The sequence below is a fragment of the Neoarius graeffei genome, chromosome 9, assembly GCF_027579695.1.
Source record: "Neoarius graeffei isolate fNeoGra1 chromosome 9, fNeoGra1.pri, whole genome shotgun sequence".
Classification (NCBI taxonomy): domain Eukaryota; kingdom Metazoa; phylum Chordata; class Actinopteri; order Siluriformes; family Ariidae; genus Neoarius; species Neoarius graeffei.
The window spans coordinates 88,902,769-88,920,913 of record NC_083577.1 but is presented as its reverse complement, the minus strand read 5'-3'; the positions used below and the strand labels follow the sequence as shown (position 1 = coordinate 88,920,913).

The 18,145-nt window shown below is 41.4% G+C and overlaps 1 protein-coding gene across 1 annotated transcript in view; it reads left to right on the top strand.

Annotated features, from left to right (window-relative positions):
• The window catches only part of asic4a (acid-sensing (proton-gated) ion channel family member 4a), a 195,975-nt gene extending 193,986 nt beyond the window's left edge, over positions 1–1,989 (top strand). The window contains exon 10 of the mRNA XM_060930436.1: positions 1,491–1,989. Within this exon, the coding sequence (XP_060786419.1) occupies positions 1,491–1,616 (126 nt within the window). The 3' untranslated portion in view covers positions 1,617–1,989. The remainder of the gene's footprint in view (positions 1–1,490) is intronic.
• Positions 1,990–18,145: the final 16,156 nt, after the last annotated feature.

The window sequence follows — 18,145 nt, the reverse complement described above, 5'->3', positions numbered from 1 at the left end:
TGCCATTTAATGTAATTATTGAATCTCAGTCATTCTCACTGAGGCTCAGTAAACCTCAGTGTTTCTCAGTAAGACTCAGTAAATCTCACTGTTTCTCAACAAGCCTTACTGTTTTTATTAGCTCACACAGCCATAGGCCGGTGAGCTATTGCCATCACGCGCCGTCTGTCTGTCTGTTTGTCTGTCTCTCCGTCCGGCCACAATTTACAAAAATTGATACTCCTTCGGGGCGGCACGGTGGTGCAGTGGTTAGCGCTGTCGCCTCACAGCAAGGGTTCGAGCCCCGTGGCCAGCGAGGGCCTTTCTGTGTGGAGTTTGCATGTTCTCCCCGTGTCCGCGTGGGTTTCCTCCGGGTGCTCCGGTTTCCCCCACAGTCCAAAGACATGCAGGTTAGGTTAACTGGTGACTCTAAATTGAGCGTAGGTGTGAATGTGAGTGTGAATGGTTGTCTGTGTCTATGTGTCAGCCCTGTGATGACCTGGCGACTTGTCCAGGGTGAACCCCGCCTTTCGCCCGTAGTCAGCTGGGATAGACTCCAGTTTGCCTGCGACCCTGTAGAACAGGATAAAGCGGCTAGAGATAATGAGATGAGATGATACTCCTTCCTGAGTTTTCACTGGATTTTGAGTCTGATTTTGTCTGGAAGATCTAATCAGTCTGCATAAATTTTACTCCTTGGTTTTGTGATTTTTCTCATGAACAAGTTGCCGATTAACATTAGGCTAATTAATGAACTTTCAGGAAAGTCGCTACTCCTCCCGGAGTTTTCACTGGATTTTGATTCTGACTGTTTTGTTTGGAAGATCTAATTGTTCTCATGAAGAGCAGCTTAGCTAATTATGAACAAATCTGGTTTCTCATGGTACAGCCGTGTGAGCTACCGCGTTGCTGACGCTCTGTTTCTCAGTAAGTCTTACCAGCTCTCAGTAAGTCTCACTGAGGCTCAGTAAACCTCAGAGTTTCTCAGTAAGTCTTTGTGAGTCTCAGCAGAAAGGGGCTTTCTAGCGTTGGCCTCAGATTCCATAATAATTGAGGTTGGATTTGGAGTTCTTTTTCCATCCAGTGAACATTCCAAAGCAAAATGATGTTATACTGACCTAAACTCAGTACTTGGGTTTCCAATGCAGTTTCCTGCAAAATAGAAGCGATATTTATTTAAATAAAATTTGACATAACACAATTGCGAGTGTTCTGTCTTTCCTTTAAGTGATGTGATTTAAAGCTGATTTTCTTCTGTCGTGATGGCTCATACAGAGGGCTGCTTTCAGAAAGGTAGCATTTCCATTTGCTCGTCATGTCATGTGACTTAAATGCAAAAAAAATCAAGTGATATTTGAGACTTTTTTTTTTAAATTCACGTTTCCATTACTTTTTTTTTTGTGGTTCACAATTTCAAATAGTGCATTCAGAAGGTTGATGGAAACATGGCTAGTGAGTGAGTGTCACTGAGTGAGTTTATATCGCGTCTCTTTCCTGTGTGTGATTGACAGGATGCCACTGAGCATCAGGAGAGAAATGCAGAGGGTGCAACATTCACCAGAACCTTCCTCCCAAACCACCACCACCACGTCCATCATACTCACCTTCGTCATCAAAATGAGGACTTTGCCTGCTGACCAACACCACGGACTGTCTCTGTCTCGGTGTGTGTCTTTCTCTCTCTGATCTTCTTTTCACCATCACCAGTGAAAGCTCCAGCCAAAGCTCAACTCTTAAACCTGTGCTTGGGATAGTGTGTGTGTGTGTGTGTGTGTGTGTGTGTGTGTGTGTTAATGATCTGAGTGCTGGATGTTTGGATGAGCTGGAGAGCCGAAGCAGGTTGTGTGCTGGATCAGGACTTTAATCAGAAGCTTCTCCTGCTGCACTCCTCCTCCTCTGTTTCCTCGGAGTGTGAGCCATCCTGTAAAATTCCCCTTCAGCCACTGGGGCACGATTTGGTCAGTGCTGGACACGAGCATCTTTTCGCTGTATAACCGAGCGAGTGTGTATCAGAGCAGTAGTGTATATTTGTCTCTCTAGGAGACACACACTAAACACAGTGTTTATATTCAACTGTTTATGATTATTCACTTCAACTGTATTAAAGATAATAATTTTCTAACATGACGTGTGTGGATAATTTATTGTGTGTGTGAAGTAATACACAAAGTGTGAAATGAAGAGAATCAAGGCTCATCTTTTGTTCACATTGTGTGCTCATGATATGAATGATGCGGTGACCTTCACCTGATAATCCTGCACCTCACTGTAACTTCATAATTATAGATATTTACCGGTAATGTTATAAATGAGCCAGTATCACGCAAGAAACATATGTTTAAGTTCAGGATCAGAATAACTGAGACACGCCCCGTCTTGGATGCTTCTATTCAAGAAAAATCTGCCAGCGTCTGAAGTGTGAGGTGCATGTGGGCGAGTTTAATAATCTGAATAAAGAGTCAAGAAAATCAACACACCGTAAGCAGCTGCGGAATCAGACTCTGAACACAATGAACCTTCGCGACATAAATATCGATGCATCTTTTGACCTTTTGTCGCCAATTCTGAATACAATGCACTGTGAATGAATACAACTGCAGTATTTACAGAAAAAAAGCAATTTTAGAAAGTCTCTACTGTTCACCTCATGCAACACCCGAGATCTGGTGGAGGAAAAAAAAGCTATAGGAAAAGAAATCAACTGCTGTTATGCGAACATGTCCAGCTGAAGGATCTGAGTGCTGTTTTTAATTATTACCTCCGTGTGTGTTTGTTTGTTCCCAATGTACAGTGTCTTGCAAAAGTATTCATCCCCCTTGGTGTTTGTCCTGTTTTGTCGCATTACAAGCTGGAATTAAAATGGATTTTTGGAGGCTTAGCACCATTTGATTTACACAACATGCCGACAACTTTAAAGTCTCAAATTGTTTTTCTTTATTGTGACACAAACAATAATTAAGATGAAAAAAAATCAGAAATCTGGAGTGTGCATAGGTATTCACCCCCCAAAAGTCAATACTTTGTAGTAGACCCCGAAGCCGCCGCCAGGCGCCGCTAAAACCGCCATTTAGAATTTGAGCCGCCGCCAGCCAATAATTTTGTAAGCCAATTTGAGCCGCTATCTAATAAAATTTGGCTGAGCCACTAAGAATTGTGTACATCAAATAATGGGTTTATCCACATCATGAGCTACAAGAAAAGTGACACAAACATGATCAACTGTACACACTAGTAGTAACACAGTAGAGACGTATAGGCATACACTGTAGAGATTTAGAACTGATATCACAGCACAGAGAGCCACCACAAGCTTGCCGTTGTGACTACCTGTCTGGCTTCCCGCCCCTCACACCGTTACCACGATACACTGGGGAACCCGGGAACCCACCCAGAGCATCAATCGACTCCGATATCGACGAGATGGCTGCATTCTTTGCCGCTGCTGAGGGAAAGTGTAAAGGTTTTTTTTGTTTGTTTGTTTGTTTGTTTGTTTCACATACTTCGAGATTGATAAAAAAAAAAGTACTCCACCACTCTACTTTCATCATAGTAAGATAGCTGCCAGTCCTTCACTGGTCATTGCTAGTGAGAGTAGATAGCTAGATGCCTTCCTCGAACAATCCAGATTAGCTTATTATTAGCATTGAACTACAATCTTGCTAGATTTATATTTACAATGAAGTAAGAGACCAGGGGACCTGTGGTAATTTGCTATTTATTCCCCCCATTTGTTTGATCCGTTCGCCCAGATATATGCCACACAGTGACGTCCAGTATCAGCCATTTGTAGCCATAAACATTTTGGTGGCTGCAGCAGCCATTAAGGTTTTGGCTGAGTCAGCTAGCCAGCCAATAATTTCATCAGCCAGCCATTATCCTGAAAACAAACGGCTTCGGGGTCTACTTTGTAGAGCCACCTCTTGCTGCAATTACAGCTGCAAGTCTCTTGGAGTATGTCTGTATCAGGATTTTTAATTGATGAATACCTTTCTTTTAAATTTCACATACAGAACCTAGTTAAGAAACTAAAACTAGGGTTTTATTATAGGAATAAATCCTGTTTTACTGCATGTGCCAGAAGGCGGCTAGTTGATGCAATGTTTTTACCCATCATCGATTATGGTGATCTGCTCTATATGAACGCCCCAACTCAGTCTCTCCATATGTTGGATGCGGTGTATCATGGTGCCTTAAGATTCATTACAAACTCCAGACCTCTCACTCATCGCTGCACACTTTATTCCAATGTAAACTTGCCCTCACTGTCAACTCGCAGGCTCTCTCACCTTTATATCTTTTTGTACAAGGCCTTAATTGGCAGACTCCCGTGTTACATTTCTGAGCTTCTTTCTTTTAAACAGAGCTCACGTTGTTTGAGGTCTCATGACTTTATTTTATTGAATGTACCTCAAGCCCGGACAGAGTTGTTCAAAAAAGCATTTATGTGTAGCTGCACCCACCGCTTGGAATGATCTGCAAAAAAGATTTGAGATTACAGCGCTTCATCCCCTTGCATGATTTTATAGGTTATGTAAAAGCCTTAGAGCACAAGTCCACTCATCAAATCAAATCAAATCAAATCAAGTTTATTTGTACAGCGCTTTTAACAATAAACATTGTCGCAAAGCAGCTTTACAGAATTTGAATGACTTAAAACATGAGCTAATTTTATCCCTAATCTATCCCCAATGATGAAGCCTGTGGCGACGGTGGCAAGGAAAAACTCCCTCAGACGACATGAGGAAGAAACCTCGAGAGGAACCAGACTCAAAAGGGAACCCATCCTCATTTGGGCAACAACAGACAGCCTGACTATAATATTAACAGTTTTAACAGGTATAACCATCAACTGTCCTCATGGGGCCGTCCCCCACAGGAGTGGGGCGATAAAACTCCGACCAGACACAGGGCACCAGGATGGATCAAGCAGGTCCGAGGGGCAGAAGAGGCCAGCATCTCAATCCCAGGATCAACATGTAACTCAGAGGGACAGATGGGGGGGGGGGGGGGGGGGAGAGAAAGAAAACACGTTGTTAGGTATGCCCTAAAAATGACAAGTATTAAATCTGTGTGGTAGGCTCGCAGAGACGAGAGTCTTTACATCAGGCATAACACACAATGGCATGTTAATATGGTAAAAAATATATCATGACCTGCTCTGGCTGGATGCTTGATTGGGTGATGGGAGCACACTCCTCAGCAATGATGAGATGCAGATGGGACCCTTAGGCCTGGCCAAGACAATTCAGTTACATTTCACCGGGTCTGGGACATGCGACAGAATGTCTGACGGCCGATTCCCTGCAGGCTACAATAGCCAGTCGAGGTCCCCCACCGTCTCCACCAAAAGATTTCCTGTTGACTCCATGTAACTCAGAGGGACAGATTTGGGGTGGGGGGGAGAGAAAGAAAACACAGGTGGTTAGGTATGCCCAATGTCACCTGAATAAGTAGGAACAGTATACATATTGCACCGAGTACAAGCAGGGACTCCGGCAACTAACTATGACAGCATAACTAAAAGGAGAGAGCCAGAAGGTAACACAGGCATGAGGGAGCCCCGGGACATAAAGCAGCCAGCCACTACACCGTCAACAAACTCGAGTGAGCAAGCGAGTGGGGACTGACAGCATCCATACATCCCAGTTTACCAAACACTCTATGTCTGAGGACCCTCCAGATCTACTCCTTTACCTCATAAACACCATTAACAAAAGGCTTGACTAAACAGATATGTTTTCAGCCGAGACTTAAATGCTGAGACTGTGTCTGATTCCCGAACATTACTTGGAAGGCTGTTCCATAACAGTGTGGCTTTGTAAGAAAAGGCTCTGCCCCCTGATGTAGCCTTCACTATACGAGGTACCAGCAGATAGCCTGCACCTTTTGATCTAAGTAGGCGTGGCGGGTCATAGAGGAGCAGAAGTTCACTCAGGTACTGTGGTGTGAGACCATTTAGTGCTTTAAAGGTCAATAGTAGTATTTTATAATCAATACGAAATTTGATTGGGAGCCAATGCAGTGTGGATAAGACAGGGGTGATGAGGTCATATTTTCTAGTTCTAGTAAGGACTCTTGCTGCGGCATTTTGAACTAACTGGAGCTTGTTTATGCACTTATTGGAACATCCAGACAGTAAGGCATTACAATAATCCAACCTGGAGGGAACGAAAGCATGGACTAGTTTTTCTGCATCGTGCAATGACATTAAATTTCTTATCTTTGCAATATTTCTGAGATGAAAGAAAGCTATCCGGGTGATGTTATCAATGTGAGTTTCGAATGAAAGACTGGGGTCAATAATCACTCCGAGGTCTTTTACTGCTGCACGTGAAGAAACAGAAAGGCCATCCAGAGTTACTGTGTAATCTGAAAACTTACTTCTAGCTGTATGTGGTCCTAGCACAAGTACTTCAGTCTTGTCAGAGTTAAGCAGAAGGAAATTTATAAGCATCCAGTGTCTAATGTCCTTAACACATTCCTCAATTTTATTAAGCTGGTGTCTCTCATCAGGTTTTGCAGAAACATACAACTGTGTGTCATCAGCATAACAGTGGAAACTAATACAATGTTTACGAATAATATCACCCAGAGGTAACATATATAGAGAAAAAAGCAGTGGACCCAAGACAGAACCTTGTGGAACACCAAACTTTACCTCAGTACGTCTAGAAATATCACCATTTATATCAACATACTGATAACGATCAGTTAGATAAGAGCTGAGCCAGGAGAGGGCCATTCCCTTAACTCCCACAACATTTTCTAGTCTATCCAGAAGAATGGAATGATCAATGGTATCAAATGCTGCACTAAGGTCAAGCAACACAAGTAGCGAGACACAGCCCTGATCAGACGCCAACAGTAGGTCGTTTACTACTTTAACCAGTGCTGTCTCTGTGCTATGATGAGGTCTAAATCCTGACTGATACATTTCATGGATGTTATTCGTATGTAAATATGAGCGTAACTGCTGTGCCACAGCTTTTTCAAGGATCTTGGAGATAAAGGGGAGGTTTGATATTGGCCGATAATTGGACAGCTGACAGGGATCAAGGTCAGGTTTTTTAATCAGGGGTTTGATAACTGCTAGTTTAAAGGATTTGGGTACATAGCCAATCATAAGAGAAGAATTTATTATTTTTAGAAGCGGTTCAATTACTCCAGGTATTATCTGTTTGAATAGATGTGTCGGTAAGGGATCTAGTACGCAAGTTGAGGCTTTTGATGTAGAGATTAATGAAAGTAATTCAGTTTCTTTTAGGGGAGTAAAACATTCTAACTGATGATCTGATACAGTTATATTGTTAACTACAAGGTCACTTTCATTGTCTAACCTTAAATTAGTAGTTTGAATTTTTTGTCGGATATTCTCAATTTTGTCATTAAAAAAAATTCATGAAGTCGTTGCTACTACATACTGCAGGTGTGCATGTGTCTATAGTGGACTTATTCCTGGTTAATTTTGCTACAGTATTAAATAGGAATCTAGGATTATTTTTGTTATCTTCTATTAGGGAGGAGAAATATGTTGATCTCGCAGCACTAAGAGCTTTTCTATACTTCAGGAAGCTCTCCTTCCAAGCTAATTTGAACACTACCAATTTTGTTTGACGCCATTTACGTTCCAATTTTCGAGTGGTCTGTTTTAATGTGCGAGTGTCATCATTATACCAGGGTGCTAATTTTTTGTCTCTGACCATTTTCCTTTTTAGAGGAGCTACATTATCTAAAGTATGGCGGAATGTTGACTCTAAGCATTCAGTTGCCTGATCAAGTTCTGCAGGGGCTGACAGTGACCCAATCAAAGTTGACAGCTCTGGGAGATCATTTATAAAGCTCTGTGCAGTAGTTGACGTGAAAGTACGTTTAATACAGTAGCGTGGTGAGGTGCATATATTATTACTCAGACATATTTTGAATGAGATGAGACAATGATCTGAGATAACTTCAGACTGTGGAAGTATGACTATATTGTCTACGTTTAATCTGAATGTTAGTATTAGATCAAGGGTGTGACCACCATTATGGGTCGGTCCTATGACATTCTGCTTAATCCCGACTGAATCCAAGATGGACACAAACGCTGTTTTTAAAGGGTCTTCTGGATTATCGAAGTGAATATTAAAATCTCCGACAACTAAAGCTTTGTCTAAGGAAATAACCAAATCTGAGATAAAATCTGCAAATTCAGAAAGAAACTCAGAATATGGCCCTGGGGGCCTGTAAATAATAAGCAATGGAATTAACTGGGTAGACTTATTTTTTGAGGCTACATACATTATATGAGTATGAAGAACTTCAAATGTATTAAATTTATAACCAGGTTTGTGTGTTACACCTAGATAATCGTTATAAATACCCGCGACGCCTCCTCCTCTGCCAGTTAGACGAGGCTGGTGTATATAACTGTATCCAGGAGGACTCGCTTCATTTAATGCTATATATTCATTTGGCTTAATCCATGTTTCTGTTAAACACAGTACATTAAACTCCTGATCAGTAATGAGTTCATTAACCATTAGCGCTTTAGATGTAAGAGATCTAATATTTAATAGCCCCACCTTTAGATCAAAGGTGCTGGCAGCAGCTGTACAGTCAGTCTGATCTAATTTTATATTGATTAGGTTACTGGAACAAACTCTCTGAGTATTTCTACCTTTTTGTTGAGCTCGGGGAACAGACACAGTCTCGATGTAGTGGACCCTGAGTGATGACTCTGTGCAGCTAGCAGACAGTCGGTTTAGCCTGTTCGTCTGCTCCCTGGCCTTGGCTCTGGATTGTCAGAAATTAACTAGGCCTGTTCTGAGACTATGACCTATGCTGCAGGAAATGAGAGCAGCACCTTCCCGAGTGGGATGGATACCGTCCCGCCCTAACAGGCCAGCAGTGCCCTCAAAATTAGCCCAATTATCTATAAAGCCCACACTGTTTTCAGAGCACCACCTGGACAGCCAGCAGTTCAGCGACCATAACCTGCTGTAAGCTACATCGCCACGCCGCATTGGGATGGGGCCAGAGCATACTACAGCATCAGACATCGCCTTCGCTAATTTAAACACCTCTACAAAGTTACTCTTAGTAACCTCAGACTCATAATTGCACGTTTTAATTAGATGTTTTAGGTGACGCCTTTTAATGTTTGTAATGTTCTTTATTTGTTTTATGTCTTTTGTGTGGTTTTTTAAGGTTTGATTGCTTTATGTTTTTTTTTATGAAACTATCTGTACTGCCATCTTGGCCAGGTCTCTCTTGGAAAAGAGATTTATATCTCAAGAGACTAACCTGGTAAAATAAAGGTTAAATAATAAAATAAAATAAATTAGCTTAGCACATCTAGCCACTGGGATTTTTGCCCATTCCTCAAGGCAAAACTGCTCCAACTCCTTCAAGTTAGATGGGTTGTGTTGGTGTACAGCAATCTTCAAGTTATGCCACAGATTCTCAATTGGATTGAGGTCTGGGATCTGACTCAGCCATCCAAGATATTTAAATGTTTCCCTTTAAACCACTCCAGTATAGCTTTAGCAGTATGTTTAGGGTCATTGTCTTGCTGGAACGTGAACCTTCATCCCAGACTCAAACCTCTGGCCGACTCAAACAGGTTTTCCTCCAGAATTGCCCTGTATTTAGTGCCAGCCATCTTTCCTTCAGTCTTAACCAGCTTTCCTGTCCCTGTAGATGAAAACCATCCCCACAGCATGATGCTGCCACCACCATGCTTCACTGTAGGAATGGTGTTCTCAGGGTGTTGGGTTTGCGCCACACATGGCATTTCCCATGATGGCCAAAAAGATCAATTTTAGTCTCATCTGACCAGAGAATCATCTTCCATGTGTTTGGGGAGTCTGCCACATGCTGCTGGGCAAACTCCAAATGTGATTTTTTTAAGCAGTGACTTTTTTTCTGGCCACTCTTCCATAAAGCCCTGCCCAGATAGCATTACAGTCTGCAGCTGATGTTCTAAGGTCCACGTCGGCTCTCTCTGACAGGCCAAACCTTTCCCCAGGTCAGCGTCGGATGTGAGCAGAATGATACACACAGTGATAGGTTTATACACCAGCGGGGCGGGACCGCGCGGGCACGCTCTTTGTTTCAACAGACACCAACAATTTCTTCAACAGTTTCAACAGACACCACTTCAGTCCAGTCCACTTGCTGTATGCAGCACTTGGCAGACTTTTTCGGTAAGTGCCTTTTCAACATTAAGTTGTTTTATGATACAATTCTTTTGGATGAATAACCATAGTATTTTACGGAATTAAGCTAAGGTTGTTTGGGATAAGTTATTTTGTGTGTGAGGCTGTTTTGGCATGGCTGGGATTATTTTCCACACAGTTTATTTTGTTAATGTGTACAACCCCGATTCCAAAAAAGTTGGGACAAAGTACAAATTGTAAATAAAAACGGAATGCAATGATGTGGAAGTTTCAAAATTCCATATTTTATTCAGAATAGAACATAGATGACATATCAAATGTTTAAACTGAGAAAATGTATCATTTAAAGAGAAAAATTAGGTGATTTTAAATTTCATGACAACAACACATCTCAAAAAAGTTGGGACAAGGCCATGTTTCCCACTGTGAGACATCCCCTTTTCTCTTTACAACAGTCTGTAAACGTCTAGGGACTGAGGAGACAAGTTGCTCAAGTTTAGGGATAGGAATGTTAACCCATTCTTGTCTAATGTAGGATTCTAGTTGCTCAGCTGTCTTAGGTCTTTTTTGCCATATCTTCCATTTTATGATGCGCCAAATGTTTTCTATGGGTGAAAGATCTGGACTGCAGGCTGGCCAGTTCAGTACCCGGACCCTTCTTCTACGCAGCCATGATGCTGTAATTGATGCAGTATGTGGTTTGGAGAAGACTGTATGAAAGTAAATACAGAGGGTTCACTGCACAGTGCAAGCCACTCATAAGCCTCAAGAATAAAAAGGCTAGATTGGACTTTGCTAAAAAACATCTAAAAAAGCCAGCACAGTTCTGGAAGAACATTCTTTGGACAGATGAAACCAAGATCAACCTCTACCAGAATGATGGAAAGAAAAAAGTATGGCGAAGGTGTGGTACAGCTCATGATCCAAAGCATACCACATCATCTGTAAAACACGGTGGAGGCAGTGTGATGGCTTGGGCATGCATGGCTGCCAGTGGCACTGGGTCACTAGTGTTTATTGATGATGTGACACAGGACAGAAGCAGCCGGATGAATTCTGAGGTATTCAGAGACGTACTGTGTGCTCAAATCCAGCCAAATGCAGCCAAACTGACTGGTCGGCGTTTCATAATACAGATGGACAATGACCCAAAACATAAAGCCAAAGCAACCCAGGAGTTTATTAAAGCAAAGAAGTGGAATATTCTTGAATGGCCAAGTCAGTCACCTGATCTCAACCCAATTGAGCAGCATTTCACTTGTTAAAGACTAAACTTCAGACAGAAAGGCCCACAAACAAACAGCAACTGAAAACCGCTGCAGTAAAGGCCTGGCAGAGCATTAAAAAGGAGGAAACACAGCGTCTGGTGATGTCCATGAGTTCAAGACTTCAGGCAGTCATTGCCAACAAAGGGTTTTCAACCAAGTATTCAAAATGAACATTTTATTTACAATTATTTAATTTGTCCAATTATTTTTGAGCCCCTGAAATGAAGGGATTGTGTTTAAAAAATGCTTTAGTTCCTCACATTTTTATGCAATCATTTTGTTCAACCCACTGAATTAAAGCTGAAAGTCTGAACTTCAACTGCATCTGAATTGTTTTGTTCAAAATTCATTGTGGTAATGTACAGAACCAAAATTAGAAAAATGTTGTCTCTGTCCAAATATTTATGGACCTAACTGTATAAGGGTGCTGTTTTCATAGAAACTTTGCAAAGTATTCTGTCAGGTATGCAGTGGGAGATGGAGGTAAGTGCAGGAAGAGTGTTTATTAGCAGGCGTGATATTTACAAAAACAAAACGTGAGGCAAGACCAGAGCAACAAAACACAAATGAAACCTAAAGCAGAGTCATAAAGCAGAGTTATAAACATGGCTAGAAACAACTGTGACAGTGATAATGATAATACTTCGCAAAGCCTCTGTGGAAATAGCACTGTTATATGCACGTGCTGATTGTGCTCAAATCAGCATCAGGTGTTTCCCATAATGACTGGGTCCTGTGATTGAGCGTGGTCATTCAAGTGCACAAAGATGTGACAGTCAAGTGTTTGCCTGCTCTGTGACCAGAACTTTTAGCTCTCCTGTATATCGCCATGCATCGCCACCAAAACGCCTCATTTTCATCGATAACCCATCGCAAAGCACCGTGAGCTGTAGTGTGACCATAGCTTAACATGAGACATTAGGTACAGCACGTATACTTTACAAAGTCTGTGTATTTAGGGAGTTCTTATAAGCGTGCACCGTGATTGCTCTCTAATCCAGAACAGGTGCATGGTAATTAGTCCAAATGGTGCTGCATGCTTAGACAACCAATGCATGTGGATGTGACAATGATATGACTGATTTTTTCATTTGCGATAACAACAGCTATTGAAAGTACTCCTTTATTATTATTACTTTTTTGAAACAATAATTTGATTGTCATATTTTTCCATGGTTTTTCCCTGTTGATATGTTTTATCATTTGTATTCAGCAGTATGATTTGTTTTTTTTTTTCTTCCCAGCACTCCGTGACTTAATCTTGAAGGGATTGGGTCATGGACTGCATTTGGGTTATAACCTACCAGTTAAGAAATGCTGCTGTAGAGTTTAGGAATTTTATGCTTTAGTAATTCAGTGAAAAGAAATCAAATGAACAGCTAATATTTAAAAAAAAATTACTCATTTCATCAGCCAGCTGTTCTCTTCAGTAAAACCACCAACATTATCACATTACAATTTATATTTTCAGATTATCCAGTCACAGTCCTCATTTCTTCATAGCTTAGATCTTAGATTATTATCGTGACGCTCCGCCTCAGTTCTGACACCATATAAATACATTTTTTATTTCAACTCTTACTTGCCTTATAAGTAATAATTTCTGAAGAACTCTTTGGTTTCTGCTCCTAATGGTGTAGTTATCAGTGGTAAATCATTGGGGTAAATATTGTACAACCCCAATTCCAAAAAAGTTGGGACAAAGTACAAATTGTAAATAAAAACGGAATGCAATGATGTGGAAGTTTCAAAATTCCATATTTTATTCAGAATAGAACATAGATGACATATCAAATGTTTAAACTGAGAAAATGTATCATTTAAAGAGAAAAATTAGGTGATTTTAAATTTCATGTCAACAACACATCTCAAAAAAGTTGGGACAAGGCCATGTTTCCCACTGTGAGACATCCCCTTTTCTCTTTACAACAGTCTGTAAACGTCTGGGGACTGAGGAGACAAGTTGCTCAAGTTTAGGGATAGGAATGTTAACCCATTCTTGTCTAATGTAGGATTCTAGTTGCTCAACTGTCTTAGGTCTTTTTTGTCGTATCTTCCGTTTTATGATGCGCCAAATGTTTTCTATGGGTGAAAGATCTGGACTGCAGGCTGGCCAGTTCAGTACCCGGACCCTTCTTCTATGCGGCCATGATGCTGTAATTGATGCAGTATGTGGTTTGGCATTGTTATTTTGGAAAATGCAAGGTCTTCCCTGAAAGAGACGTCGTCTGGATGGGAGCATATGTTGCTCTAGAACCTGGATATACCTTTCAGCATTGATGGAGTCTTTCCAGATGTGTAAGCTGCCCATGCCACACGCACTAATGCAACCCCATACCATCAGAGATGCAGGCTTCTGAACTGAGCGCTGATAACAACTTGGGTCGTCCTTCTCCTCTTTAGTCCGAATGACACGGCGTCCCTGATTTCCATAAAGAATTTCAAATTTTGATTCGTCTGACCACAGAACAGTTTTCCACTTTGCCACAGTCCATTTTAAATGAGCCTTGGCCCAGAGAAGACGTCTGCGCTTCTGGATCATGTTTAGATACGGCTTCTTCTTTGAACTATAGAGTTTTAGCTGGCAACGGCGGATGGCACGGTGAATTGTGTTCACAGATAATGTTCTCTGGAAATATTCCTGAGCCCATTTTGTGATTTCCAATACAGAAGCATGCCTGTATGTGATGCAGTGCCGTCTAAGGGCCCGAAGATCACGGGCACCCAGTATGGTTTTCCGGCCTTGACCCTTATGCACAGAGATTCTTCCAGATTCTCTGAATCTTTTGATGATATTATGCACTGTAGATGATGATATGTTCAAACTCTTTGCAATTTTACAATGTCGAACTCCTTTCTGATATTGCTCCACTATTTGTCGGCGCAGAATTAGGGGGATTGGTGATCCTCTTCCCATCTTTACTTCTGAGAGCCGCTGCCACTCCAAGATGCTCTTTTTATACCCAGTCATGTTAATGACCTATTGCCAATTGACCTAATGAGTTGCAATTTGGTCCTCCAGCTGTTCCTCTTTTGTCCCTTTAACTTTTCCAGCCTCTTATTGCCCCTGTCCCAATTTTTTGAGATGTGTTGCTGTCATGAAATTTCAAATGAGTCAATATTTGGCATGAAATTTCAAAATGTCTCACTTTCAACATTTGATATGTTGTCTATGTTCTATTGTGAATACAATATCAGTTTTTGAGATTTCTAAATTATTGCATTCCGTTTTTATTTACAATTTGTACTTTGTCCCAACTTTTTTGGAATCGGGGTTGTATTATTACGCTTTTGATTGGTATCATAGAGTCTTTATTAAAGGAAATGTAACTGCAAACATCATCAAGTTGCCAGTCCATGAGTGTGTATCGCTGATTCCTGCAAGATGGACCAATCTGCTCTTCTCATTCCATACTTTCAGTTGTTTTGTAAGAGCTTCTCCCACTTTCACACAAATACAGTATATCTGTACATGTACATGCAGGCAAAGGAACTGAGATGAGTCTAGCGGAGGTCCTGCAACTGACCTGCCCTTAAACTGAGTCATAGCAAACATCCAGGGTCTTCTCAAGTCACATACTAATATGAATATTTATACTTTTTTGAAGATTGTGGTTATTAAAAGGTCCGTAAAAATAAAATTTGGGGTGAGTGCTGATATTCTGCTGCAGTTTTTTGAAAGCGAGTCAGCAGTAGATTTCTGTTTCTGTGTATATTTGACATAGACTTCTTCATTTCTATTTCTGCTTTGGTACATGATGGTATTCTGCAACTTCTTGAAGTCTGACCCTTCCATTTTTTATGGCTGGTAAGATCAAGATGGCTGTCAGATTTGTACCTCAGACAACTTCAGCAAACTACTGAAAAGTAAACAGAACCAGTTATCATTCACTGATGTGTTCAGACGCAGAGTTTTGTCCAGACCTGAGTCCATCAGGTTTCACTCTGAGCAGCTGTGAACAGGAATCTGAGGCGGTTTTACTTGTAGAAACATTTGAAAAAATACCACTTCATTTTACCCTTTAAAACTTTTTTTTTCATTTTTTAATATTTTAATGTTTTATAAAATATACGTTTGTGATGATTGCTTTTTTCAAGCATTTAAAAATATTCACAAAAAATAGCCATCATTAGACTTGATTATATGTTATATTTAATTATATCTTTGGTATGTACAGTTTAAATATAGATTTAATTATGTGTTAGATTTAATGTTGTACTGAATTTTATGTTGGATGTAATTTAAGGTTTAATTATACTGTATGTCTGCACCCTTATGAGCCATGTTCTGTATATTTAGCTTTTCCTCAGGACGAAAGGAAAATGAACATGAAACTCAGTTAGAGGAAATTGTGAAGCTGATGATTGAGTGGTGATGGTGTGGTAATGGAGTAATGATTGAGTGGTGATGTCATAGTGATGGAGTGGTGATGGTGTGATGATGGAGTGGTGATGGACTGATGGTGTGGTGATGGAGTGATGATGGACTGATGGAGTGGTGATGGTGTGATGATGGAGTGATGATGGACTGATGGTGTGGTGATGGACTGATGGTGTGATGGTGTGGTGATGGGCTGATTGTGTGATGATGGAGTAGTGACAGAGTGGTGATAGAGTAGTGATGAAGTGGTGATGGAGTGGTGAAAGGGTGATGGAGTGGTGATGGAGTAGTGACAGAGTGGTGATGGAGTAGTGATGAAGTGGTGATAGAGTGGTGAAGGGGTGATGGAGTAGTGATAGAGTAGTGATGGACTGAATGGAGTAGTGATGGATTAGTGATGGACTGATGGGGTAGTGATGGACTAGTGGTGGACTGATGGGGTAGTGATGGACTGATGGAGTGGTGATGGACTGATGGTGTGGTGATGGAGTGATGATGGACTGATGGAGTGGTGATGGTGTGATGATGGAGTGATGATGGACTGATGGTGTGGTGATGGACTGATGGTGTGATGGTGTGGTGATGGGCTGATTGTGTGATGATGGAGTAGTGACAGAGTGGTGATAGAGTAGTGATGAAGTGGTGATGGAGTGGTGAAGGGGTGATGGAGTGGTGATGGAGTAGTGACAGAGTGGTGATGGAGTAGTGATAAAGTGGTGATAGAGTGGTGAAGGGGTGATGGAGTAGTGATAGAGTAGTGATGGACTGAATGGAGTAGTGATGGATTAGTGATGGACTGATGGGGTAGTGATGGACTAGTGGTGGACTGATGGGGTAGTGATGGACTGATGGAGTAGTGATGGACTGATGGAGTAGTGATGGAGTAATGATGGACTGATGGAGTAGTGATGGACTGAATGGAGTAGTGATGGACTGATGGAGTAGTGATGGAGTAGTGGTGGACTGATGGAGTAGTGATGGACTAGTGATGGACTGATGGAGTAGTGATGGAGTAGTGATGGACTGATGGAGTAGTGATGGAGTAGTGATGGACTGATGGAGTAGTGATGGATTAGTGATGGACTGATGGAGTAGTGATGGATTAGTGATGGACTGATGGAGTAGTGATGGAGTAGTGGTGGACTGATGGAGTAGTGATGGACTAGTGATGGACTGATGGAGTAGTGATGGAGTAGTGATGGACTGATGGAGTAGTGATGGAGTAGTGGTGGACTGATGGAGTAGTGATGGACTAGTGATGGACTGATGGAGTAGTGATGGAGTAGTGATGGACTGATGGAGTAGTGATGGAGTAGTGATGGACTGATGGAGTAGTGATGGATTAGTGATGGACTGATGGAGTAGTGATGGAGTAGTGATGGACTGATGGCGTAGTGATGGATTAGTGATGGAGTGATGGAGTAGTGGTGGACTGATGGAGTAGTGATGGACTAGTGATGGACTGATGGAGTAGTGATGGAGTAGTGATGGACTGATGGAGTAGTGATGGAGTAGTGATGGACTGATGGAGTAGTGATGGATTAGTGATGGACTGATGGAGTAGTGATGGAGTAGTGATGGACTGATGGAGTAGTGATGGACTGATGGCGTAATGATGGAGTGGTGATGGTATGATGATGGAGTGATGATGGACTGATGGAGTGGTGATGATGTGATGATGGTGTGATGATGTGGTGATGGTGTGATGATGGAATGGTGATGAAGTGATGACTAATGGAGTGGTAATGGAGTGATGATGGAATGATAGAGTAATGATGGTGTGATGATGGACTGATGGAGTAGTGATGAAGTGGTAATGGTGTGATGATGGAGTGATGAGTGATGATGGTGTGATGATGGAATGATGGAGTAATGATGGTGCGATGATGGACTGATGGAGTGGTGATGGAGTGGTGATGTCATAGTGATGGAGTGGTGATGGACTGATGATGGAGTGGTGACAGAGTGATGATGGAATGTGGCAGTAATTTAGAAAGAGGGAGAGAAATAGACGCAAATGTTCAGGACAACATTCTGAATTTTTGTTTTGGGTTCTTTTGAAATTATTTCTTTGTTGATCTAATGTGATGGCATCCGTCTCCTCACATGTTGCTTTCTTGTACATTGTTCCAGCTCTTTTTGTTGTTCTTTTTTTCTGCTTTTAACATTGATGTTATTTTTATTTGTCATTATTTATATTCCACTTATTACTGCAACTCCTGTGAGATACAAACTCAGAATGTCATCATACAAGGAGCTTGTGCACAGGATAATGTTCTTAAGCTTTGAATCTTATGTTCCAAATGGTTGTCCAACATGTTTTTTTCTTTTCTTTTCTTTTTTTTTGGGGGGACCTT